Source organism: Cucurbita maxima, unplaced genomic scaffold (genome assembly GCF_002738345.1).
Source record: "Cucurbita maxima cultivar Rimu unplaced genomic scaffold, Cmax_1.0 Cma_Scf00028, whole genome shotgun sequence".
NCBI classification, from domain to species: Eukaryota; Viridiplantae; Streptophyta; class Magnoliopsida; order Cucurbitales; family Cucurbitaceae; genus Cucurbita; species Cucurbita maxima.
Window position 1 is genome coordinate 1,602,365 of NW_019272044.1, and position 26,623 is coordinate 1,628,987.

At 33.3% G+C, this 26,623-nt stretch overlaps 3 protein-coding genes and 1 long non-coding RNA gene across 4 annotated transcripts; 3 read left to right on the top strand and 1 right to left on the bottom strand.

The window, feature by feature from the left end:
* Positions 1 to 6,909: 6,909 nt before the first annotated feature.
* On the top strand, positions 6,910 to 11,901 carry LOC111465081 (methylsterol monooxygenase 1-2). The gene is made up of 5 exons (XM_023109366.1): positions 6,910 to 7,403; positions 7,498 to 7,820; positions 10,608 to 10,755; positions 10,849 to 10,881; positions 11,535 to 11,901. Exons 1-5 carry the CDS (start codon positions 7,074 to 7,076, stop codon positions 11,601 to 11,603), a joined length of 903 nt encoding a protein of 300 aa, XP_022965134.1. The 5' UTR covers positions 6,910 to 7,073; the 3' UTR covers positions 11,604 to 11,901.
* LOC111465158 lies at positions 7,827 to 9,786 on the top strand. Its single transcript, XR_002714156.1, has 2 exons — positions 7,827 to 9,687; positions 9,733 to 9,786. It is a non-coding gene; the product is annotated as an uncharacterized LOC111465158 (long non-coding RNA).
* A 4,278-nt stretch (positions 11,902 to 16,179) lies between the features above and the next one.
* On the top strand, positions 16,180 to 18,684 carry LOC111500248. The gene has a single exon (XM_023151951.1). The coding sequence runs from the start codon at positions 16,381 to 16,383 to the stop codon at positions 18,610 to 18,612; it is 2,232 nt and encodes a 743-aa protein (XP_023007719.1). The 5' UTR covers positions 16,180 to 16,380; the 3' UTR covers positions 18,613 to 18,684.
* A 5,907-nt stretch (positions 18,685 to 24,591) lies between these two features.
* Positions 24,592 to 26,234, bottom strand: LOC111465023 (IRK-interacting protein-like). The gene is made up of 2 exons (XM_023109275.1): positions 26,067 to 26,234; positions 24,592 to 25,959 (listed from the first exon to the last, which is right to left on the bottom strand). Exons 1-2 carry the CDS (start codon positions 26,136 to 26,138, stop codon positions 24,625 to 24,627), a joined length of 1,407 nt encoding a protein of 468 aa, XP_022965043.1. The 5' UTR covers positions 26,139 to 26,234; the 3' UTR covers positions 24,592 to 24,624.
* Between the last annotated feature and the right edge of the window lie 389 nt (positions 26,235 to 26,623).

The window sequence follows — 26,623 nt, forward strand, 5'->3', positions numbered from 1 at the left end:
TATTTTTAATAATCACCGAGATTTAAATAAGGTTGTGACACGAAAATGACAAGTAGGGTTCAGACAACCAGACGTCTTCCTTTAACATGTTTTGTGTTATGAAGCTCCTTGTCTGTGGGAATTACAAAGCTCCTTGTCTATGGGAATTAGAAACATGGTGAATGATTGTGCTTTTCTAATAAAGTTTCATAGGATTGTTTTGTTTAAATGTTTGTGATCCAAAGTTCGGGGTACCTCAAACATGTTTGAATTATTTAATTTGGAAACATTATACTTCCTTTTAAAAGCAACGATCCTAATTGGTACGTAGATAAACCGTTTTCATTTAAAGCTAATGGTAAAGATATTGAGTGCATGACGAGAGACTTAAACCTCAAACCTTTTAATTAATAGTATATACTTCAAGCCACGAGTATTCGTGGGTTGGGTTGGGTTGGGTTGAGACATTTTTTGACCCAAATAATCCTTAAATTTTTCGTGTTTAGTTGGTTCGGGTTATTTAAACAATTTTTTTTAATAAAAGTAAAATATTTATTTATTCATTTTTGAGACATTTAATTACTCAATTTGAGTATATCTTTTCAAAAATATATATTTCAAAATTAACAATAAATTCAAATTGATGTCACGATCGTGCTTGCCTAAAGCATGACAGACATCCCAGTCTTGCTTGTCCGAGTCAGTTGACAAGGGATGTCACGGTCATGCTTACCTAAAGCATGATAGATGTCCCAATCTTGCTTATCTGAGTTGGTTGACAGGGATGTCAACCAATTGAGTGGGAGAGGATATCACGGCCATGCATGTCCAAGGCGTGTTGTCAATGGCTGCATGACAGATATCTCGGTCTTGCTTGTCCAGGACATGTTGTCCATGGTTGCATGCATGTTCCAAACTCCTTTTACATATAATTAAAGGGTAGATAAAGATAATAAAGAGAGATAAAAGAAGAGTTTTTTCAAGCCTTAATTTTCTATTTTTTATACTATGTATATGTATATGTATCATAGTAATTATCCATTTTCAATTTGGGGAGAAATGGCTGAGTGGACTAAAGCGTCTTGACCAACTCAAATAAATTCACAACTCAACCAAAACGACACAGATTGGATTAGATTAATCATATTTGTTTAGATTCTTATCGAGTTTTTTGAACAATCCTACTTCAAGATTGGCGAGCGTATAACAGCGTGCACCATAGTGAACTTGCAAATGAATCTTGAAAAATCGAGCCACATGCAATGTCGAAAAAGAGATCAAAACATGAAAGATTTGGGTAAAATTTCACATGGCGTATGAATTTGAATTAGCATGCTTAATCATCAAACTTCAAGGCATGCATGTTCATATCAATTCATTCAAATCTAAAGTACAAAAAAACCCCATTTGCATGCAAATTAGTATTTTCTTTTTCTTTTTGGCCACAAACAACGATATAATTGAAGCAATGATCATGAAAATGCAAATTTTGAAATACCCAACCAAGACCAACTTTTGTTTTTAGAGAAACACATGAAGAGCAATAGTTACCCACATACACTTTCCCCTCGGTTTTCGGATTGCATTTCATGATTCTCGACCCCGCATACTTGATTTTATGATCTAAAAAACTCGATCAATCTAATCTAACTCGTATCAAAAGTGTACACATGTTGCCTCGGATGGATTAAAAAAATCTTTTAAACCAGTTTTGGGTTGGTGGGTGGGTTACCTGAGCACCGAATATAGTTCATAATCCAATCCAACCAAGGTTGGGTTGTGTTGTGTTGCGATTGACGGTCGAGTTGTTCTCTTTAAAAAAAATTAAAAATCATATTTATTCACAGTAAATATTGGGTTGATAACTAAAATCTCATAAAGTTCAAATATCAAACATTTACCATCACAATCGTAAACTTCCTTAGGTTGTAACCCTATTTTTGGGTTAATTGAGTTGACTCGATAAAAAAATGTCAACCTACAAACGATCCTTTATAGTTTGGGTAGGATAATATAGGCTTGTCAGATTATTGAGTCGAGCACTTGATTTGAATAAAATATTTTAATTATTATATATATTTATATTTATTTTAACTTATTATTAACTCTAACTACTCTTAAAAAATATATTTTTATAATTTATTTAAAATGTAAAAAATATTATGAAAATGATTTGCTCCAATGCATGTATTTAGGTTAAAATGGGCCCCACTAAAGATCTGTCTTGGTGGGCCCATTATTCATAATTAACTTTTAATATTTGAACTTTGGGTTCTCTATATTTATATAATTGAATTTCGACCTCTACTTATGTCCTCTTCAACCTTTTTACCCATTTTTTTTTATTTTTATTTTTATTTTTTTTACTTTTTTGGTTTAATTTTTTAGACTTCCCTTTTACTTTTCTTACCTTTTTATTTTAAAATTTGTTCCAAAAATTATATTTTTTATTTAAATAAAAAATTAAAATTGATGTGACGCCCATGGATTATAATGATAAAAGATAGATTGTTTTTTACCATTTATGTTAATATGTTACCAAATTTTTATCTTAATTTTAAGTTAAATTAATAAAAAAAATTAATTTTAAAAAAAAACCTAAAAAATATTCTTAAACTTCTAAAAAAAAGTTTGAATTATGTTTGCGGGATACTTTTAATATTTTATTTTTAAAATATTTTTAAATTTAAAAAAATAAAATATATATTTAAGATTAATACTACGTTACCATTAATATTAAAACGTTTGTAGATAATTTATAAAGTTTCGATGGACCATTTTCGTCCATATATTAATAATAAGATTATTTTCTTTTATAAAGGTAAAGTTGGTTAATGTTACCTTTAAAATTTTGTTGCGTTACCAAAAAAATTATTTTTGAATTGTTTAAAAAATGTGGAGGGTATTAATAAAAAGTTTAAAATATTTTTTAAATTAAATATTAAATAGTAAATATATTTTTTAGAAATATGTTTGAGACGATATTTTTATTAATTTAATTTATATAATCCAAAATTAAGAAGCCGAATCAATGTTCAGGTACGTGATTCTGACGAGCTATATATATATATAAATTAATAAAAATAAAAATTTGATAGATATATTTAGAAAGGGATAAAAAGAAGTGAAGATGGGTGAAATCTCGTAATCAAGCAATAATTTAAAGAAATGGTATGATTAAAAAGGGTTGTGGGGGATGATGTGAAAAGTCGAAAATAATCGATGGACGAAAGAATGATGGTGTTTGTATCGTGTATGACAATGTCATTTTAGTCTTTTTTGATGATTGAGCGTGACTATATATTATATATCTAAATAAATAATAATTTTCGTATCTCTCAAAAAGTCAATTGGTCAAACTTTGGCGGCTCGTGTCGTTTTCTTTGTTTTTATCTTTTTCTTTTTAAAAAAATATTATAACGGCGGAAATCATGAATTTTGATCTAGATAGTAAAATTTGGATTCATAATTATTTGTTCGTTGGTTTTTTCTTCATTGATATCAATTAATAGGATTATGAGAATTTTGAAAATTTTTAGTTATTTTAATGTTTTGTAATGTGATATGCTAGCGGCGTTCGGTGTGTATGAATTGGGTTAAGAGAATTTTTTAAACCAACCCAAAAATTCGAGTTAGTTGGCTTGGTGACTATTATTCACAACCCTACCATTTATTTTTTTTAGTTGAGTTAGGTCGTAGTAATTTTTTTAATTATTTTTTAAAAAATTAGTTATTAACGTACCTATTAGTTAATAATTTGATGAAATTTAAATAGGAAACAAACATGATGAATCACTTCCATTACAAATTACAAACGTTAAATATTTTTTTTATATTTTTATAGCAATCTTAAAAATAGATTAAAAAAAGGTTGGAAATTCTATTTTCCCGTTCTAAAAAAAATTAAATATCTTTGACTTTTTTTTATAAGAAAATCATTAATATTCATTTTTTTTAATACTAATTTAAAAAAATACACATAAAATTAAAATAATAAATTAATATTAATATATTTTATCTTTACAAAAAAAAAATATATATTTTAAAATTTTCTTACCATCAATATATAGACGGAAATCGTCTATTATCACCTCATAAATTATATATTATGTTTTATAATTCAGGAGTATTTTTAAAAGTTTAAATAAGTTTTAGATATTTTTGAATTTTTTAAAAACAACCTTGAATGATTAAAATTGTTTCAATTATACTCCTTCAATTTTCAAAATTTTCATTCATACGGTTATTTTTTTTTATAAACTTCCAAAACACCAAACTATTTAAAAAAATTAAAAAAAACACTTTTAAAAATTTTAAAACATTTTTACCATTAATACCACATTTAAAAAAATAATTATAATTTTTCAAAAATAATATCAAAAGGTTCGAAAATGATCTAGGAAGATTTTTGTCTCTATATTAACGTCAAATATTTTTCTATCTTTTTTCATAAAGATAAGAAGTATTAATGTTACTGTGTATTTTTTAAACATAGTACTAACCCGTCGACTATTTTTAAACTTTTTAAAAAATTTGTTCGAAAAATGAATACTTTTATTAATTTAAACTATAGATTAGAAATAAATGGTTGGTAGTGGTTTTAATGGTGGTAGGAGAGCTAGATGATATTAAAAACTATATAAATGAGCACAATAATTGAAGCGATTAAAAGAACATTAAATTAATTTAATTCGAGTTTCAATTTATAATTAATTAGAGTGGTACTTAGAATAGCTCATCAATTAAAATTTTAAACTAATAATTATATAATTTAAACGCTATTTTGGTGAAAAAAAATTTAAATAATTTTATTTAGACTATTTGGTAAACTAATTTTGAATGAAATTAATTTAAAATAAATGTTATATTTAAATTAACTTTAAAATAACGTCATAATTTTGAATTCAACAAATATAATTTAATTATGTAATTAAACCATAGGTTTTGATTATAGATCCTTGGCCTTTTTCATTAACTCATAACTCACAATTTCAAAATCATAATTAATGGTCTTATTATAAGTCCTAATATGTTTATTTTTTATATTTATATTTTTTTATGTTAAATTATATTTAATAAACTCTAATTTTTATTTTATTTTATATGTAATAAATATTTTGATTTAGAAAAAAATTAAATATATATCAAATGGGTTAACTTGATAATGAATCAAAGGTACCTATCGAACCTAACAAAAATAGATATCAAAACTATAATAGAAAAATGGTTATTAAAATACGTAATTATAATAAGAGAAACTTTTATTTAATAAATTGAAAAATTGAAAAATATTTAATGCAAGAGAAATTTAAATGTAAATTTTTAATTTTTTTTTAAAATTAATTAAATAAATTTATCTAAGCATTATGATCCGATCATAATAGATAATTATATAAAATTATGATGTAAGAGGATAGCCACGTGGACTAGACGTTTTTTAAATTATGGCTAAATAATATTGAAAATGTATATATTTACTTAAATTTTAAAAAGATTTTTATCTTTTTTTTTTTTTCCTTCCCTAAATATTCGATGAATATATACATAAAGGCTTTTTTTTTTTTTTCCACATGACAGAGCTGACTTGGCGAGTGAGTATCATCTTCAGCACAGCTGTACATCTTGGCCAACACAGCATGCCAGCTCACCTTAGTTGTCTTTATCCTTTAGTTTCAATTTACCCTTTTTAATTGTGATTTTATAATAATAATAATAAAACATAGTAAAATAAATATTAAAAAATACTCAAAAAATTTAATATAAGGGTTTTTTTTTTTTTTTTTTCATTAACTCAACTTTTAATTGAATTTATTGGAAATTGATAAATTTAATAATATTGGTTTAAAATTACACTTTTCACCCTAAGATGAAAATTAATGCCTAAAATGGAAATGAAAATTTTACGTTTTGAGTATTCTCCTATGACATGGTTACGGTCATGTTAGTTACTCTTTGCCAATACAAGTCTTTTCAGCATACTTTATCCTCGTGTGTATTTTAAAAAATTTCCTAAGAGGTACCTCACGTAGAATTACTCAAAGTAAAGCACGTTTAACTATGAAGTTTATAGAATTGAGCCACCGTAATGGAACTTTCATTTCCTCTAAGTTTTTCTTAGTAATCATACCATCAATATCGCTTTCATTTGGATGTGGCATCGGTTTATTCATATACTTCTCTTTTACTCGGGTGTCTCGGTCACTCATTTTTTCAATGTTCTATTATAGACCCTAATCATATGAAGATCCCACGTCGGTTGGGAAGGAGAACGGAACACCCAATCTCTTACTTTAAAAATCTTGAGGGGAACTCCAAAAGAGAAAATCCAAAGAGGACAATATGGCTAGCGGTGGGCTTAAGTAGTTAAATCTTAGTTTTTTTTTTTCCTAATCTTCAATGAAAATATTTTACAAATATTTCAAAACAATCATTGAAATAAAAAATGAATGTGAAACGGATTTGACCATTACCTTAAACAATATGAGTATATGTAGGTCTAAACTTTTCGTTCGAGTCACTGATGGTAAGGTCTCTCATCGGTTAGTGAGAAGAATGGTGAAACATTCCTTATAAAGAATGAAAACATCTCTCTTGTAGACACGTTTTAAATTCGTGAGACGGACGACGATACGTAATGAGTCAAAGTGAATAATATCTATTAGCGGTGGACTTAAATTGTTACAAATGGTATTAGAGCCAGATACCAATAGATGTGGCAATGAAGAGAGGGAAGAGAGAATATCTGATAGGGGTGAGGTAAAGAAACGGACAGATAATATCTATTAGCGGTTATAACTAACTTAATTTTTAAAAGGACATAGAAAGATTTTAAGATTTAAAAAAAAGGAAAAAGAAATGGTATTTTAGGCATGTGAAGATTTGGAAGGGAGTGGATGGCGTTCTTAGCCTCACACACATATAAATATTACAACACAATAAACAAACATTGAATCCATAGGATTTCACGCTCTTCCTCTCCTTTCCTTTCAAAATTCCCGCATTATTTTAACTGTTTCTCGATCCTCCGCCCCTTTCCGCCGCTCCTCAATCCATTCACCGCCGCCCACCCTCTCTCCGCCGGATTCCTCCACCCAATGTTGCCCTTCCACTCCATCTCCGCCGCCCAGCTTGCGCTTGGCCGCAATCTCACCTTCTTCGAGACCCTCTGGTTCAACTACTCCCATGACAAGTCCGATTACTTCCTCTTTTGCCATAACATTCTCTTCCTGTTCTTGATTTTCTCCTTTATTCCCCTTCCCCTTATCTTCCTTGAGATCTTGCACGCCTCCGGGATTCATAAGTTCAAAATTCAGCCCAAAGTCCGGTTGCCATTTTCCGAGATCTTCCGCTGCTACAAGGATGTTATGCGCATGTTCTTCCTTGTCGTTGGCCCTCTTCAACTTGTCTCATTCCCTTCCATTCAGGTGAATCTCGGGTTTCGATTTCGCGATTTCTACCCTCTTGTTGATTTAGGATTTTTATTTTGAGATTGTTTTTCGGTTTCTTTTGGATCATTAGATGATTGGAATCAGGACGGGTTTGCCATTGCCTTCTGGTTGGGAAATTGTTTCTCAATTGGTGGTGTATTTCATGGTGGAGGATTATACCAATTATTGGATTCATAGATTCCTCCATTGCAAATGGGGGTATGAGAATATCCATCAAGTTCATCATGAATACACTGCTCCTATTGGATTTGCAGCTCCTTACGCTCATTGGGCGGAGGTTTTGATCCTTGGAATCCCCTCTTTTCTTGGTCCTGCTATGGTTCCTGGTCATATGATCACCTTCTGGTTGTGGATTGCGCTAAGGCAGATTGAGGCCATTGACACGCATAGTGGGTATGAATTCTAAAGCTATATCTCTCACACACTGTGTTAAAAGTACTTTTAATCTGAAGGATCTTGAGTGGTGGGCTTACCTCTTTTTTGACTACGACCGAGATCTGCTCTATTGCTTTCTTCTTTTTTAATCTTGATTTCCTTTTCCTCATTATATATATATATATTTTATCTATATAGATTTCCATCATTACTGTATGAATTTATTGCATGCTGAATGATTGATCCTACTAACTTGATATAACGAAGTTTGAAGTTTTGTGTTGAGAAATATTGAAAGGGTTAAATTTACCATTCTTTGAGTTGTCTAGCATCAACTTTTTGAGCTTCCGCATTCTTCATACAGCTGTGTGAAAGCTCGATATTCCTTTGAATTTATCGTAAGGGGGTGTATAAATCTTCTATGAGAAGCTTAGAAGCTTGATTCTTATATACTAAACTTATTATAGGGCCCACTACCCCTTTATGCTTTAAACTTATGGATATCATTTCAAGATCCATGATTTAACATGCTAGAAGTAGCTAGTCTTGAGTATTGTTATTTTTTTCTTCTCAATTTTGTATTAGGCTTTGTGTGCTAACACTTGACTTTACTTTCTCCGATTAGTGGGACCGTAGATACATTAGACTATAGTTTTTAGTGAAGAATGAAATTGGCGTATGGGGAAACGAAAAACATCAAAGTGGTTGTGTCAATGTGTTTGCATCTATGGTAGGTAAGTACAATGAAACAATGTTGTTGTGACGTGATGTTGCAATGATATCGATGGGCAAAGGAAAAGATCACGAACAGGATTATAACCGAACCTTCTTGGTTCCAATATTCTTCGCTTCTGGGGAACCTTTAGCTCACGACCATTCCCGATCTTCCTGATCTTACTCCATTGTGGTTGTTTATGGGGCTTCACCTTTTCCAACTCAATGTTAAAATTTCATAGCCTTGGGATTGTTGGGAAATGAAAGGAAAAGAACAATTAGCTGATGTGTAGAAAGACATCTTTAGAGAATTGCTTCTAGCCCGATGGAATAGACATATAGGGGTGCTCACGGGTTAGACTCGTGTAACTTGGGTTAAGAAGCCAAACATATTCTAGCATATGGTTTGCTTATTTTGAGCTGAGTTTGTTAATTCCATGGGTTACATAATCCCACTGGTTATACAAATCCAAGTTTCCATAACTGTGAGATCTCACATCGGTTGGAGAGAGGAACGAAGCATTCCTTAAGAGGGTGTGGATAGGACAATATCTACTAGCGGTGGGCTTGAGCTGTTACAATAACCTACCTATCCCTCAGTACGTTCTAAACACAAATAAATTATATAAACTCAGCTTTTCAATAAACCAACCTTATTAAATTGTATCTTCCTCTTCCTCCTCACAAGAATCAAAAGCAAGCTCTGTTATTCATGTTGGCTCATTCGTTTTAGAGGAGTATAGAGGTAAACAAAAGTAAATTGACATCTCAAGGGGCCAGCTTACTCATATAAGAATCCATTGATTTGACCTCCAAATTGTTTAGTTGGCCGGAAACGAAAATAATTGATGTCAGGCTTATGGCTGGGAACAAATGCGGTGTCAGACAATCATTTCTTTGGTCATGTAGGACATAGCTTCACTCTTGGTGGGTTTCCTGTGGTTGAACAGCCCTTTAGCCCTTGGCTGAACTCGAGTAACTTTGTGTTATTATTTTATATTGCTGAAGTTTAATTGTTTTGTCTCCTTCACACAAAGATTGAGATTCGTATGCACATTGATGGAAAGTTGTTGTATAACTTTTGATGCTAACGAGAATGTCGAAAAAAATTAAAAAATGAAGAAATTCACAACAGTAATCTGAAGTTGAACTATTGACCTCTTCGTTTGTAGTTTTAGAAGTTTAATTATCATCTTTCATCACTGATTGTTAGTAGTTTTCTTATGATTTCTATGAATGTGAATGAGAGGAGTAAAGGTTTAATGGGTAAGCCTTACTGCATATCTCCAAAATCCACTGTTTTCTCTCTTTACCATGTCCACTTAATACTTGTGAGATCCCACGTTGATTGGAGAGGGGTACGAAACATTATTTATTAAAGGTGTGGAAACCTCAAACCTCTTCCTAGAAGACGTGTTCTAAATCCGTGAGGGGATGCTCGGAAGGGAAAGTCCAAAGATGACAATATCTTCTAGCGATGGGCTTGGGTTGTTACACTACTGGAGATGTTCAGGGAGGTAGTCCCAAACTAGAGGGACTATAATAAACTTTTAAAACTATAGAGATCAAGTTGAAGTCCCGTGCAAACCATAGAGACCAAAATCGTAATACGATCGTACTTTGTTACAAATAAACTACTCGTGAGATCCCACATCGATTGAATAGAGGAACGATTGCATTCTTTATAAAGGTGTGGAACTAGCAAACGTGTTTTAAAAACCTTGAGGAGAAAACCCAAAGAAGATAATATCTACTAGCGGTGGGTTAGGACCTTTATAAATGGTATCAAAGCCAGATTCTGGATGGTGTGCCAACGAAGATGTTGACCTCGAAGAGGATGAATTGTGAGATCCCACATCGTTGGAAGAGAGGAATGATTGTATTCTTTATAAGGGTGTGAAAATCTTTCCTAGTAGACACGTTTTAAAAACCTTAAGGAGAAGCTCGAAAGAAAAAACCCAAAAAAGATAATATCTACTAGTGGTAGGCGGGTGCCTTTACACTATTCGTGAGAACTATATCATTTCTCTTCCTCTTTAGAGTGTTGAGATCATCCCAGGTTTTATTTATACATATTATATTCATATTCAGGTATGATTTCCCCTGGAGTCTAACGAAATTCATACCATTTTACGGTGGTGCGGACCATCATGATTACCATCACTATGTTGGAGGACAAAGCCATAGCAACTTTGCTTCAGTATTTACCTACTGTGATTATATTTACGGAACTGACAAGGTAGTTATGCTGCTCTTCTTATAATTTTACCTCCCACTTCTTCTTCCAGTAAAACCATGCTCATAAAAGTTACTCATTTGTTTACTTCCTCAGGGGTATCGCTATCAAAAGAAGATCCTTAAGAAGGTAAGCATTTTGTTTTCGCCCCCGCCCCCACCTTCACCCCGAAAATTGATTGTATATGGTGTTGGGAACTTGCATTGGTTTCATGTTTTCTCCAACTGGACATTATATATACCCATGTTTGAGCTTGGCTCGATAGCGTGGCCTTGGGATTGTTAGTTTAACTATATTTGGTTGGATCAAATGTGAGATCCGACGTTGGTGGAAGAGGGGAATGGAGCATTCCTTATTGAGTGTGAAAACCTCTCCCTAACAAACGTGTTTTAAAACTGTGATGTTGGCGACGATATGTAGCGGGTTAAAATGGACAATATTTGCTAACGGTGGGTTTGAGCTGTTACAAATGGTATCAAAGCCAGACTTCGGGCGGTGTCCCAATGAGGTCGCTGGGTCCCTAAGGGGTAGATTGTGAGATCCCATGTCGGTTAGAAAAGGGAACAAAACATTCCTTATAGTACGTGGAAACTTCTCCCTAATAGACACGTTTGATAACCATGAGGTTAACGGGATACGTAAGGGGCTAAAACGGACAATATCTGTTATCTGTAGGCCGCTTGGGATGTTACATCAAATCTATTTCATTTGTTCTTTTTTAACGGGCTACACCGCACCTGTTAAATCATTGTGTTCTAATTGTTTGTTGGTGGTGGAATCAGTTGAAGGAAGAAGTGAAAAGCAGTGAAGGATCATACTACAGCACAGCCGAAGATGTTAAAGTGGACTAGACGATGAATCGGGAACGGGGGATATTCATGTTTTGAAGGATGGGGTTTTTTTTTCTTTTCGTGTCGGTAGCAACGTTACGTGATCTGTGATTGGACGTTACGTGGTCTCATCGACGAGGTAGTTAGGGAGTGGGATGGGAAGGAAATTAACATGGGTCTATAAAAAAAGTTTAATTGTTGTTAGCTTAATATGTTGAGGCAGAGAAGTCGAATTCTGCGGTGGCTTTGTGTGTGGGTTTAACCTTATTGTGCAGACAAAACTGGTAATATAAATATGTATTCTGGTTGTGAAATTTAATGCTTTTATTGGGCTATTATGTTATTTTAAATAAATATCTTATTATATTTGTTTATTTGAGTTATGATTTCAAAAGAATGGTATTCATACCTTTATAGGCCCCAATATTCCCCGACATCTTCTACGACATGGTCATATTACTTCTTACTTTTAGAGTGAAGACTATACGACATGGTCATATTACTTCTTACTCTTAGAGTGAAGACTATCTCCATAAACCAATTCGAGCCCTTTTAACATGTTTTTTCTTCACTGAAATGCACCTTGTTGGTGATTTTTAATTATCTTATCCCTGTCTATTACAATTTTAAAAATCATGCTAATTAATAACTAAAATCTCATAAAATTCAATTATAAAATATTTACTAGTCGAGATATATATTTTTTTTCATTGTTCTCATATTGGGTTATGTTGATCGAATTATTATATCATATGAATACCCTAAAAGGTTTGATATTCACAAAATTTAATAATAAAAATAACTAAAAAGAATACTCGTTGATTGAAATAAGAGGCAGAGATGGAGATGATAAAGGCTTTTTCCGACTCCATTCCATTCAACCCTGCTCCATGGATATCTCTACATATTAGTATGTGAGATCACACATGGATTGGAGAAGGGAACAAATCATTCCTTATAAGGTGGAAAAACCTCTCTCTATTATATGCATTTTAAAGTCGTGAGGCTGACAACGATGAGTAACGAACCAAAACGAACAATATCTATTAGCGGTTTAATTATATCTTAAATAAATTAAAAAGAAAAAAACAAAATCACATGAATGGATAACTTTTTGAATATAATTTTCATATACTCATAAATAGGCCTTTAGAAAATTGGATCAACTTTATTCAAAAGCTTAACAATTATTGGGTGTTACTTTTGTACCATTACCAGACAAACACATCTTCATATTCCCATATTTCACGGATTTAAAATTTTTTAATAAAATTAATACACCTTTTTAAAAAAAATAATAAAAAGCCATTTTTTTTTTTAAATTGTAATTTAATTTTTAACGCTTAGAATTAAGTTTCAACAAACACATAAATTTGGTCAAGTCAGATTACACGACGATCTGACAACAAACTAATTCAATCACATTGTGTTGTGTAACAATGAACTTACGATTAAATGGTTCGATATAGAAAAAATTATCTCGCATTTCCGACTTCAAAAAATTCATAACTCGTTGGCTTCAGGTAAGATAGGGGAAGAACTAATTTTTAAAAACTTTACTCTAAATAATTAAAAAAAAAATGTTAACCAACCATTATCCTTAAATTTTTGTATTTTGTTTTAAATATTTGATAATACTCTTAAATTAAGTATTTTTGATTTTTTTAAAAAAATATTTTTGAATTAAAAAAAAAGTTTAAAATTATCAATAAATTTTTAAAATATTTTTGAAAATTGATATTTTGAAACCTAATTTGAAATAAAATATTTTTTAGATTTTATAAAAGTGTAAAGTATTTTTGAGACACATTAATTAAAAAAACATTTTTTTAATGTTAAAATATATATTTAAATTGTAAAAAATGAAAAAAAAAAAAAAAAAGTGTTTTAGTTTTTCTATATTGAATTTTGTTTGTGAATTAAGACCGCAAATGTCAAATCCATCTTTTACGTATTCAATTTCTTTTCTTTATTTTTATTTTTTTAATATTGCTTGAAAATTAAGGTGGATGACAGATGGGATTACTTGTCTACAACATCATTAATTTCTACAAAATAATTATAAAAATAAAAAATATTTTTAGAATTAAATAATGTCACTACACTTTAAACCGTTTTATTCTTACCCTTCGACGTTAAAGTTAACGTTTTTTAATTATGCTTAGCGAGGTAGCGATACCGTATAAAATAGTGTTACATGCGATACAGATGGTAAATTTCTATTATGTCCCTAAACTTTAGATTAATTTCAATTATGCTCTTAATCGAATCAAGAATTATCTCGAACAAATCATCTTGTTTAGATTTATGAGGTTTTTACTTACGAGGGTTAAAAAAATTCGATAACTCGAAAAACTGAATAAACCCAACATAATTCAATTATCATGGTTTAAATTGGGTTACGAGCTTCTGGAGTTGAATTGAGTTCAAATAAACGAGAATTTTATGGATTGAGCTGATTTATGAATCCTCCTTATTAGATTGGTTTGAACCGACACGAATTTATTGTTAATTTTAAAATATATATTTTTGGATATGAAACAATTATATATACTTACGGGGAACAACCAACCCAAAAAGAAAAATTGTTTAATAATGATCGTTCAGGTTGAAAAATTGGGTTGGATTTAAAAAAATGTCTCAATTCAACCCACGAACACCGTTGGTTCTACTTGTAAATGTACATGTCAAATTAGATATAATAATTAAGCAAGTAAATACACGAACCATGTGTATTCAAAAGTCTACCACAAAGACTCGTGCTAGAATTTATAACCAAAATACAAGAAATAAAGGAAAGAAGACAAGTCAGATATGACAAGATGATCTTTCATCTTCAAGGCAATCGTCATGATCCCAAGTTTTGAAAGTTCCTTTCTTTAGTATCTCACCATTCGTAATTTTGATCTAGGTCACGAATCCCATAAGTTTTCCTCCCGAACGATGTGCAATTAAAGGATGCTGCAGAAGCATTGAGACACCAACAATGACACGCCCTAAGCAATCGAGAGGGATGACTTTTGTCCGAAAGTGTTGAGATGTAGTAAGTCTCATCACGACGCTACAGATACAGATGAAATTGTAGCACACACCTTTTATCCTCAAGTTGCAATGCTCCCAATATAGTGTTAAGACGCCGACAACGATAACGATTTCAATGTTTTTTTTTTTTAATTTGTATGAATTCAATCGTCCTTTACCATATAAAAATCATTCAAGAAATTATTTAAAATTGTAATAAAAAAAAATTACCTCGTTATGAATTCGTGACGTCATTATTAGTAATGGATTTGTTTGAAAGTCAAACATGCATACGTCACTGTTAGACTTTTTCACCTGAAGATGACGTCTTCAAAAATTCAGCTGAATTATATCCCCTCTCCTCATTACTTAATTAATATAATTTTAAAATATCCTAAACATTATCTTATATCATTATAACTGAATATTATAATTATTTTAATAATTCATTCTAACAAATTAATATATATATATATATATATATATATATACACGCGTACCAAAATTCTTGGATGAACCTATAAATACAAAGTTATGATCCACAAAATATTACGTCTATTTAGCCTTCTATTCTCCATTTGATAGAGGAAAAACCACAAACCACGACTCCTTGTACGTGGTTCCAGTAAGGGAAGACCACAAACTTGATTCCTTGCAGGTTATGATCGATCGATCTATGGTTCCACTAAGGCTAAGACCACAGACCCGATTTCTTGTAGGTTATAATTAATTGATATATGGTTATAGTAAGGGAAGACTACAAAACTGACTCCTTGCAGGTTATGATCGATCAATCTATGGTTCCACTAAGGGAACACCACAAATCATGATGCCTTGTAGGTTATGATCGATCGATCTATGGTTCCAATAAGGGAAGATTACAAACGTGACTCCTTGCAGGTTATGATCGATCTATCTATGGTTCCAGTAAGGGAAGACCACAAACTCGACTCTTTGTAGGTTATGATCAATTAATCTATGGTTCACTAAGGGAAAACTACAACCTCGACTCGACTCGACTCGACTCCTTATAGGTTATGATCAATCAATCTATGATTCCAATAAGGGAAGACCACAAATCACAACCCCTTACAGTTTATGATGATCGACCTAGAGAAGACTACAAACTCAACTCCTTACAAATAATGTTGGATTGACCTATGGTTCCATTAAAGGAAGACCACAAATCACGGCTCCTTACAAGTTATAATCAATCGATCAATGGTTCCACTAAAGAAAGACGGCAAATCACGACTCTTTACAGATATGATCTCTCAGTCTATAGTTCCGCTACGACTAATTTAGGGACTAAATAGATAAAATTCAAATAATTGAAGGACCCATTCACAATTTGTAGAGTTATGTATATATATATATATATAGAAACAACATACGTCCTTCCTACGACCCCCAACAACTAAAGACAAGTAGACAGAAAGTATGAACAAACCAAAATAAAAAAATAAAAAAATAAAAAAATAAAAAATTCCCCAAACCAACCTCCCCCAGGGCTCGTGTACTACACGCTCACCTTCCATCAAATCAAAATTGCTCATAAAACCCTCAAACTTCACAGAAACAGTGCCTTCCTTTTCCCCCTTCCTCTTCCTCCTCCGACCTTCCCCTCACATGGCCCCATCATGTCCCCTTCCCTTTCTTCTCTCTCCTTCGCCGTCTTTCTTAATCCCCTCTCTCTCCTCTCTTTCCCACCCACTAACTCCTTTCTTCAGATCCGCCTCTCAAATCCCTCCATGCCGCTCTGTTTCTGATCCTTTCAATGGCGGATTCCGACGACGCCACCGCCCGAGCTGTCCACCGCCGCTACGAGGGCCTTCTAATGGTCCGTACCAAAGCCCTCAAGGGCAAAGGAGCCTGGTACTGGTCTCACCTCGAACCCCTTTTGCTTAAAAACTCCGATACCGGCTATCCCAAAGCTGTCAAGCTTCGATGCTCCTTATGCGACGCCGTTTTCTCCGCTTCTAACCCTTCTCGCACCGCCTCCGAGCATCTCAAACGTGGGACCTGTTCTAATTTCAACTCCCTCTCCAAAACCCCCTTTATTCCCTCCCCTGTTTCTACTTCCCCTGTTTCTTGTAAGCGGCCCGCCGATGATACCTGCGGCGGCGGCGGCGGGGATTCGTTTTATGACATTTCTCCATTGACGGTGGTGGATCCGTCGGGGGTTTATGGTGGTTCGTTCTCGTCGTTTTTACCTCAACATCAGAATCCACAACAGCCTGTTTTGGTGTTGTCCGGTGGGAAAGAGGATTTGGGGGCTTTGGCTATGTTGGAGAAAAGCGTTAAAAGGCTTAGAACACCAAGAACATCCCCTGGGGTATCATTAAACAAGGCTCAGATTGATTCTGCGCTTGATTTTCTTACAGATTGGGTGTTTGAATCATCTGGGTCAGTCTCAATTTCTAGTTTAGAGCATCCAAAATTCAAGGCGTTCTTGACTCAAGTCGGGTTGCCTTCGATCTCATCAAGGGATTTTGCAAGATTTAGATTGAATTCTAAATACGAAATGGCCAAGGCTGATGTTCATTTGAAAATTACTGATACCATGTTCTTCCAAATCGCCTCAAATGGGTGGAAAACTCATAATCGAGAGCATAAAACTATGGTTCATATGACTCTAAACCTCCCAAATGGGACTAGTTTGTATAGAAAAACTCTGTTTCTCAGCTCTTCTGTTCCTTGTAGCTTTGCAGAGGAAGTTCTTTGGAATACTGTTTCTGAAATTTGTGGAAGCAGCACGGAGAAATGTGTCGGGATCGTGGCTGATAAGTTCGAGGGGAAGACATTGAAGAACTTGGAAGATCAGCATCCATGGCTGGTTAATCTTCCATGTCAATTTCAAGCTTTCAATGATTTGGTTGAGGATTTCATTACAAATCTCCCTTTGTTCAAGAAAGTCACCCAAAACTGTAAAAGGGTAGCTCAGTTCTTCAACTTTGAGTCTAATATCAGAAAGATCTTCCATAGGTATCAATTACAAGAATGTGGCTATACTCGTTTGATATCAATGGGCACTGCTGAAACAGAGGAGATAGAAGCTATGACACTCTTCGGAATGGTCGACGACATACTCGAGTCAGCTCCCGCGATGCAATTAGCCCGGCTCGACGAAGCTTACAAGACGACATCGATGGAGGAGAATTCGATAGCTCGAGAGGTTTCGAACTTAGTTGGGGATTCTACGTTTTGGAATGAAGTGGAAGCTGTTCATTGTTTGATCAAGTTAATGAAGAACATGGCTGATGAGATTGAAACAGAGAGGCCATTAGTAGGACAATGTCTTCCACTTTGGGAAGAATTAAGAGAGAAAGTGAAAGATTGGTGCAAAAAGTTCAAAATCTCAGAAGAATCAATGGAGAATATAGTGTCAATGAGGTTTAAGAAGAATTACCACCCGGCATGGGCGGCGGCGTTCGTGCTCGATCCACTCTATCTTACACGGGACAACACTGGGAAGTACCTCCCGCCGTTCAAACGCTTGACGACAGAGCAAGAGAAGGACGTCGATCGCCTTATAACACGGCTCGTGGCGACGGAGGAAGCTCACATTGTACTAATGGAGCTGATGAAATGGAGAACAGAAGGGCTTGATGAAGTATATGCAAGAGCTGTTCAAATGAAGGAGAAGAATCCCATTACAGGGAAATTAAGAACAGCTAATCCACAGAGCAGTAGGCTTGTATGGGAAACATACTTAACTGATTTCAAATCATTGAGGAAAGTTGCTGTTAGGCTCATTTTTCTTCATGCCACTTCATGTGGGTATAAAAGTAATGCCAATTTTGAAAGAATGATGTGTTCATATGGAAGCTGCTCAAGAGGTGTCGCTGAAGGTGTTAAGAAGTTGGTGTTCATTTCAGCTCGTTCGAAGCTCGAGAAGAGGAATTTTTGTAACGATGACGACAAGAACGACGATGATATCGAGTTGTTTGGAGCGGTAAATAGTGACGATGATCTGCCAAGCGAGGCTGATAGATCATCTTCGTTGTAACATTTTTTTAAGATGATTATCTATAGAAAATCAATTGGTGGGACATAGTTTACTGATAATGTTCTTTCATAATTATGAGAGCAAGTAGGATATGCTATGCACTTTCTTTTACCCTTTTGAAATATTTGATGATAGCGTAAGGTTCAAGAAATTACTCGAATTTCGTTCTTGAACGAATGTTTTTTACGAAATATGTTTGAATTATAGATGTTTACGGGGCGGAGTAGAGATAGAGAAGTCCCCTTTGTTCCCGTCTCTCATGGGACAAGAAAGGGTATATAGGTTGAGTTAAGTGTGATTCTTTTATGTAGCTCGACTACATGAACGATAATTGGTGGGAAGTACACACCGAATCTTGCATTAAACCAATGTTTATTGAGATTAACGTGTACACGAATACCCGCTCCCTTACTTTAGTTAGAGGATCTTTGATATGTTGATTCCCTATCAGTTCATAATATTCTTTCAGTATGTTCTTGGTCAGAGTGGTATATATCCTCTGGACAACGAAGTTAGGGCTTGCCTTGCAGCTTTGTTGGGATCTTGGACAACGGTCGAGTCCACTTCGAGAATGACTTGGGATACCAATGCCCAAAAAGAAAAGCACCTACTACAAAGGACATGATAAGGATAAGATCGAGGAAGCTCTTATGAGACCAACGAATAAGGTTCGAAGTCCAATATGTAAACATATTAGCTAAACCTCGATCAGGTATTTTTCGAAAGATCCTTCTAGATCGCGCTTCACGAATTAGGTCAGGGACTGAGAAGAAAATCTCCATCTCTTGCTTCGTTTGACTAACATAAAAAAATCTCTTCTCATTCTCTACCCTGTTCGAGGCGAGTCCTGCAGGTTAAATGAACATCTCAGTCTTTTTCTGAATAATGGAGAAGAAAATCGAAACATGCCACGAAAAGAATCTATTAAGATAAAAGATGTCCATAAACTTGCACGGGAAGAGTTGTATACACCTAGGAGCGATGTCATTAATTGAATGTTGGTTTTGAATGATACAAAAAATAAAAGATAGGTTGGCGAATATGCTTATTTCTTTTTCTTTGTAAACAAAATTAGCTAAGCAATAGTCATTCAGACAAGTAAATCGTCGTAGATATTCATAGATACTAATGTAGGGAACCAAGTGATCGTCCTATAAATCATATTACATATTCGATTGACAAATTGACATATAACACGGCATCATGAATCTTTTTAAAAAATTAGCTTTTTTGAAGATGGATAACACTCGAGCAAGATAGATACAAAGATTTATGTAGGGATGTTCGGGTGTTGTGTTGGGTTGAGTTAAGACATTTTTAGACTCAACCCAATTGTTCGGGTTATAAATTTTTTTCCAATGCAAACAACGGTTATTAAATAATGAACCCAACTCAAACTCAATCCAACTATAAATTTTTTGAGTTGATTGTTCGGGTTATTTGAGTCATTTATTCTAAATTTCTTTTAGCTCATATATATATATATTTTGAAAAATTATCTTTAAAATATTTAAAAATTATTTGTAAGGTTTGTTGTAGAATAAATAATAATAGAAATATATATTTTAAAATTAATAACAAATATGGGTTGGTTCGATTTAACTAATCTAGCTTTACGGAAACCCAGAACGAACCCAATCTATAAAATTTTTATCTATCTAAATTCAACCAAAATAAATTCATAATCCAACCCAACCCTACCTGTACGAGTTCAACCAGGTTGATCAGATTTTTTGAACACTCCTAAATTTATACCCTTAAAAATAACGAACGAGTGGCTAAACCCTCTTACCATTTTCACTTTGGTCGTGACACTCATATCATAGCCTTCACAAGACCCACGTGTCTACGTTTGCTCGAGTATTTCTTGAACGTTACATTTGATTAGCCTAAAAGATACGTGATAGATGTTTTAAGATATATAGTTCGAGTGTAAATCATGTGTATAGGTTTGCTCGTGTGCAAACATAATCATATGGTTGAATCTTATGCATCCATGTGAGTTAGTAAATGGGTTAATGATTTGCTTTCAAATTTTCCTCTCTTTTCTTTTGGGGTTCATTATGCTCAAACACATTTAATCATTATCGTTCCAATTCAAAAAGATGTGTAAATCTCTTTCTAACAGACACATTTTAAAATCGTGAGACTGACGATGATATGTAACGGGTCAAAACGAACAATATCTGTTAACAACGAAACACTTTCTATATGGGTTGGAGAAGTGAACGAAGCACCCTTTATAAGGGTGTGAAAATCTCTTCCTAACGAACACATTTTAAAATGGTGAGGTTGCGACGATATGTAACGAGTCAAAACGGACAATATCTGTTAATAATGAACTTTGACGATTACAAATAGTACCAGAGTCAGACATTGAGCGATGTGCGAACGAGGATGTTGGTCCCGAATTTGTATTGAGATAATAAAATAATGAATATTTGTGGAAAAATTTGTATGGTTGGGAGGGTGGTTTGACAAAGATGTATGGATTGTAAAAGGCTAAAAAGAAAGGGCATCTTCAAATGGTTGGTTGTTAGTGGAACATTGAGACTATTTGGACAATGATTTTTAAAAAGAGGGGTCTTTCCAATACCTATCCATCCAACCACTATTTTCATCACGAACAACGTTAGGTATACGATTCTGTTTACTCGATAATACGTTCTTTCTGTTTGAACACGGATGTTACTATTAAAACGTAACTTGATGTATATGTGTTATTTTTTCTAATCGAATAGGTTTAGGGTTCTTAGAGAATTCGAGAAATTGCGTTTGTCTCAGTTGTAAACATTGCACAAAAGTCATATCGTAGTCGAGCAATGAAACTCCTACTTAGAAATTTTCACGAGACATAGGGGAGCTTTTTACGTCTTCGTCCCCACATCTTATTTCAAATCAAACAGGTTGGGACAAGGACAAGGACGAGAACGGAGCACTCGTTCACCTCTCCACTCGTTCACATTACTTGCTCCTTCTTACTTTATAAAGATGCAAACTATTCTTACAAACTAACACGAGCCATTCATTATTTTTTGTCCTCATTCACATGCATTTTAAGAAAATTTCGAAAAGATTACCCAATATAGAATTGCTCCAAACAAAATATGTTTAATCATAGAGTTCTTATGATTGAGTCACTGAAAAGAAGTTTATTTTGTACACTGCGGGAGGTTCCATTTTTTTGTTAATGGGAGTTCTGGGTATCGGTTTATATGGTTCTAATGAACCAACTTTAAATTTTGAAACATCGGCTAATCAATCGTATCCTATAGCACTGAAAATAATATTATATATCGGATTTCTTATTGTTTTTGCTGTCAAATCACCGATTATACCCTTACATACATGGTTACCAGATACCCACGGAGAGGCACATTACAGTACTTGTATGCTTCTAGCCGGAATCTTATTAAAAAAGGGAGCATATGGATTGGTTCGGATCAATATGGAATTATTACCCCACGTCCATTCTATTTTTTCACCCTGGTTGATCATAGTAGGCATAATTCAAATAATCTATGCAGCTTCAACATCTTCGGGTCAACGCAATTTAAAAAAAAGAATCGCTTATTCCTCTGTCTCTCATATGGGTTTCATAATTATAGGAATTTGTTCTATAAGCGATACGGGACTCAATGGAGCTATTTTACAAATAATCTCTCATGGATTTATTGGCGTGCACTTAACTAGTATGCATAGTAACTTTCATTTCTTTTAAGTCTTTCTTACTCATCTTATCCTCAAAATCGCTCTCATTTAGATGTAGTCTCGATTCATTCACGTACCATTCCTTTACTCAAATGTCACATACGAGAAGCATAATGAGAAGATGTTAAAATCGACCAGGATAAAAAGTAAAAATATTTTTGCATCGTAAATTTCATTCTCTTTTTTGTGTCTCCATCTTTTTCGTCGAACAATAATGGATGGTTTTGTAAGCTTTAAGGTTGTAAAAGGCTAAAATAAAGGTCGGATCTGACTTGTAAAAAGATAACTTTAAATTCATAAAAGATGTGTTTTTTATTCCATCTCTGTTTTGAAAAACTTCAAGCTAAACGGTATAAAATAATTTTTTATTCTTCAAAATCTTCGTAAACACTACATTTAGAATATGCACCGAAAAATATAGATCTCCAAAAATTTTCTCACGTAATCAAGACTACGTCTGAATGAGAGTGATTATGAAAATATAATTGATTAAGAAACGTTTAAAATAATTAATAATTATTATCTATACCAATAACGCGCATTTTCAACTTCAAAATTAAGTACGTTGTTTTAACCTTTGAGAAAGAACCTGTATTCATTTGTAAGGTTAATCTTTATTCTTAAAACACGATCATGTCATAAGAGAATGTTAGAGCCATCAGGTGTTGAATTTAGAATCTAAATCCTTATTCTAACCGCAGAATCTAAAACTTTTTATAATTAAAAAAAATGTTAAAACTAATGGAAATCAAAATATAAATTTGATTTTTAATTAATTCTTCAATTTTAATTTGAGTATAAAAATTTAAACTATGACAAAGTCACTTTATTTTTAAAATAAATTACGTGTAAACCTCTCTCTAGTAGATGCATTTTGAAATCATAAAATTGATAGTCATACTTAGTGTTGGACTTAGACTGTTATAAATGGTATTAGAGGCAGATGTCGAGCCAAAACGGACAATATTTGCTAGCGTTGGATTTGCACTGTTACAAATGATATTATAACCAAACGTCAGACTAAAATGGACAATATCTACCAGCATTAGACTTAAAAAGATATAAATGTGGTTAAAAGAACTTTACCTACTTTTATTTTCACAGCGGGTATAATATTTAATAAATATTAAAAAAGATATAATTATAAAAAATAAAAGCGGGTTTTCCCTCGATCGAAAAATGCTAATATTTAATAAATAAAAAAATAAAAAAGACTTCCATTAATTAAAAGATAGAAAAGGTATGTGAGAAGAGAGGAGCATTTTCCAAAGTGTATAGGGTTACTCACATGGGGCAATTTGCAATATCCTTTATTATGAAAGGGAAACCACTTTATTATATAGTCCTTCCAACACATGCGACAATTTTTAATTCACATTTTCTAACACATTAATTCTTTTTAATACTATATCTTATAAAATTTTATTTTTTTTCGATTTTGATGTGGGTGTAAAGTAAGGTTTATTAATTAAATAATATCGATAAAGTCTTGAAATTAACGAGAAAGGTTCAAATCGATATGGATAACTCATCATTTTATTTAGTAAAAAAGAAGTATGTTTAATTTATTTTTGAGGAGACATCAAAATAATTTCAAAGTTTAAGAATTTAATAGGATTTTTCTCTTTTTTTTCTTAATAAAAATAAATTATTAATAATTAATTATTTTTTTTATTTTTTTTATGACTTGGAATAAAATATATTCTAAATTAATAAAATATCTTTGAATTAAAATACTTAAACTTTAAAAAAAATAAAAAAAATACTGTTAATTTTGGATAGAAATGGTTGATATTTGTTTCAAAAATACCCTTCAAATTAAAAAAAATTCAAAATAAATTAAATTACAAAAGTTTCATTAATATCTTGGACTAAAAAAAACACATTAATTTTTTTTATATAAAAAAAATACATTTATTCTTTAGTAACACAATTCGGGTGAATTCTCTAAAATAATATTAAATTGTTTGGAGATAATATGGCCAATTAGTAACACAATTTAAAATATTGTTTGAAAATAATACGGACAATAAGCAGTTTTTTTACGTACATCATTAATATTATTACAAATATTAAATATTTTTAATTTTTATAATAAAAAAAATGGAGTATTATAGATTGGTTAGATCTTGAGTCACGTTGAACAAAACAATAATAGAAACTAATTAAGAATTTTTTAAACCTTTTAACAAAAATTAGAAGTTTAAATGGATGATTTTTTTTTTAATTTTTTAATTATAGACACAAAATTGAAATCCAAAAAGAAAATGAAAATAGAAAGAAATAATTTCATTTTGAAGATTAATTATTAAGATTAGTGTGGTACCTACACGTAACCTTACACTTGATCAACCCATCAAACGCATAAAATCCCGGCGCCACCATTATTCTCACCGTCGCCGGAGCCAGTTCTCTGGCTTTGTCACCTGCAATGTCTTCCATGTAAACGCCGTCGAATCTCACGCCCGAATCCACTCTGAATATCGGCAAGCTCGGGTGAACGGCTGTGGCGAGAAGATGAACAAGCCAAACGCTCTTCGCTGCCATGAAGAACGCCTGCAGTAGCGGCTCCGGCCATGCTCTGTTCCACTCAAGCATCGCAATAATGTCGCTCATCTTCCGGTCGCAGAATCTGCTGAAATCCTCGCTGAAATGCCTCGTTCCTTTGCCTAAAACTTCCTCCCAACTCAGCCGGTGGAGGCGATTGAACGACGCGATGTTCGATTCCGTCCGATCCGAGGGATTCAGGATCTGATTCGGTGAGTTCTTCTGAAACCCTATCGATTCGAAATCCTCGAAGAATGCTCTGTTTAGAATCGCTTCGAGATGGAAGATTAGTGAGGTTTTACTGTTTTTCGAGAGAGATATTTTGATATCGTGAGATCGGAGGAGGAATTGAATCCTCTCGTAGATTTTGTCTCCGATGTGATGGAGTTGCATCGCTAGTGATCGGCTTAACTGCCTCATGGACGATCGAGATTCGGAAACGGATGATAAGAAATTCTCGATTATTTTGTCTGAAATCGAATCGCTGTTCGTTGGAACTTCTAGGTTAGGGTTTCGCGGATTTGAAACGCATTTATAGAGCTCGGACTTCAAACTATGGCAATAGATTTCGAGTTTATTGAGTTTCTTCTCCAATTCCGCCATGGAATATTTCAGCCTCGAAGCTTCAAGAATCGCTTCATCTCTTTTCCTCGTCGCTTCAATCAGTTTATGCGAAACTTCGCCGAAAGCGATTTTCCAGTGCTCTTCTCTCACCGCCCAATCCGCTCCTTCCTTCATCGATTTAGGGCTTTTTCCTGTGAACGACGACACAATGGATTTCAATATTCCATTAGGACTCGCCATTGAGAAAAACTGCTTGGCGACGCCATTGTAATCCACCGGAACCACAGAGAACTTTTCTCGAGCATGTGGCCTGCACTTGCTGCAGGACACCGATCCACCGTCGCCGACGGAAGCCACTGGCTCCAGGCGTTTCTTGGTGGAGCGTTTGGGAAGAATCTCATCTCCGCCGTGAGAATGTAGGTGGAGCGGCGTCGGGTGGTGCTTTGCTCCGTCATCCGTACAACTACTTGGGGTTGCTCTGTTGAACTCATCTTCCTCCTCTGTTCTCTCACTGTTTGGAACGATCTGTAAAACAAAGAAAGAAACAACAATCACAGAGATTATTACTCAATTGGATTTCACGTTTTCAACGATTCAAACAGATTATGAAATGAATTGAGAAAGAGATTTACAGAGAAGAACGGAGAAGATTGGTAATGGTGGAGAGGCGGAGACGGAGAAGAAGAAGGAGTGATATTTTTCATTTTTTTTTAATAAATTAATTTGGGTTTTCCCTTTTTTCTGAGCTTTGTAGTTATATTTATATCTATGAACTCTGAAGAAAGTGTTTGAGTTTGTTTGTCTTTTTCTTACATTTATTTTTTAGAAATATAATAATTTTCTTTTGGTTTTGAGTCAACTTTGACCAACCCAATCCAACGGTTGAAACTGTGAAAATAAAAAATATTCGATATTTTGTAAATAAAGTTCGAGATATGAGGTGACTCGTGAACGTTTGATATTCAAGATTTATGAGATTTTAGTTATTTATAACCATATATAAGTACGATCTTTTTTAAAATAATAAAAAAAACTCCGACAATCCAACTAAAACCGAGTCATAGGTTGTAAGGTTGAGTTATGAACTCTACTCGATTGTTCAGTTACTAACTCGACCCATCCAAAATTTTGGGTTAATATAAAAAGTTTTTCCAACTCAACCTAACTCAACTCGGGTATACTCTATCAA

Coding starts and splice junctions, on each gene's coding strand:
- LOC111465023 (XM_023109275.1), bottom strand. CDS start 26,138: ATGAAAAATATCACTCCTTCTTCTTCTCCGTCTCCGCCTCTCCACCAT. Junction 25,960..26,066: donor AATCTTCTCCGTTCTTCTCT/GTAAATCTCTTT, acceptor TTTGTTTTACAG/ATCGTTCCAAACAGTGAGAG.
- LOC111500248 (XM_023151951.1), top strand. CDS start 16,381: ATGGCGGATTCCGACGACGCCACCGCCCGAGCTGTCCACCGCCGCTAC.
- LOC111465081 (XM_023109366.1), top strand. CDS start 7,074: ATGTTGCCCTTCCACTCCATCTCCGCCGCCCAGCTTGCGCTTGGCCGC. Junction 7,821..10,607: donor GCCATTGACACGCATAGTGG/GTATGAATTCTA, acceptor ATTCATATTCAG/GTATGATTTCCCCTGGAGTC. Junction 10,756..10,848: donor ATATTTACGGAACTGACAAG/GTAGTTATGCTG, acceptor TTACTTCCTCAG/GGGTATCGCTATCAAAAGAA.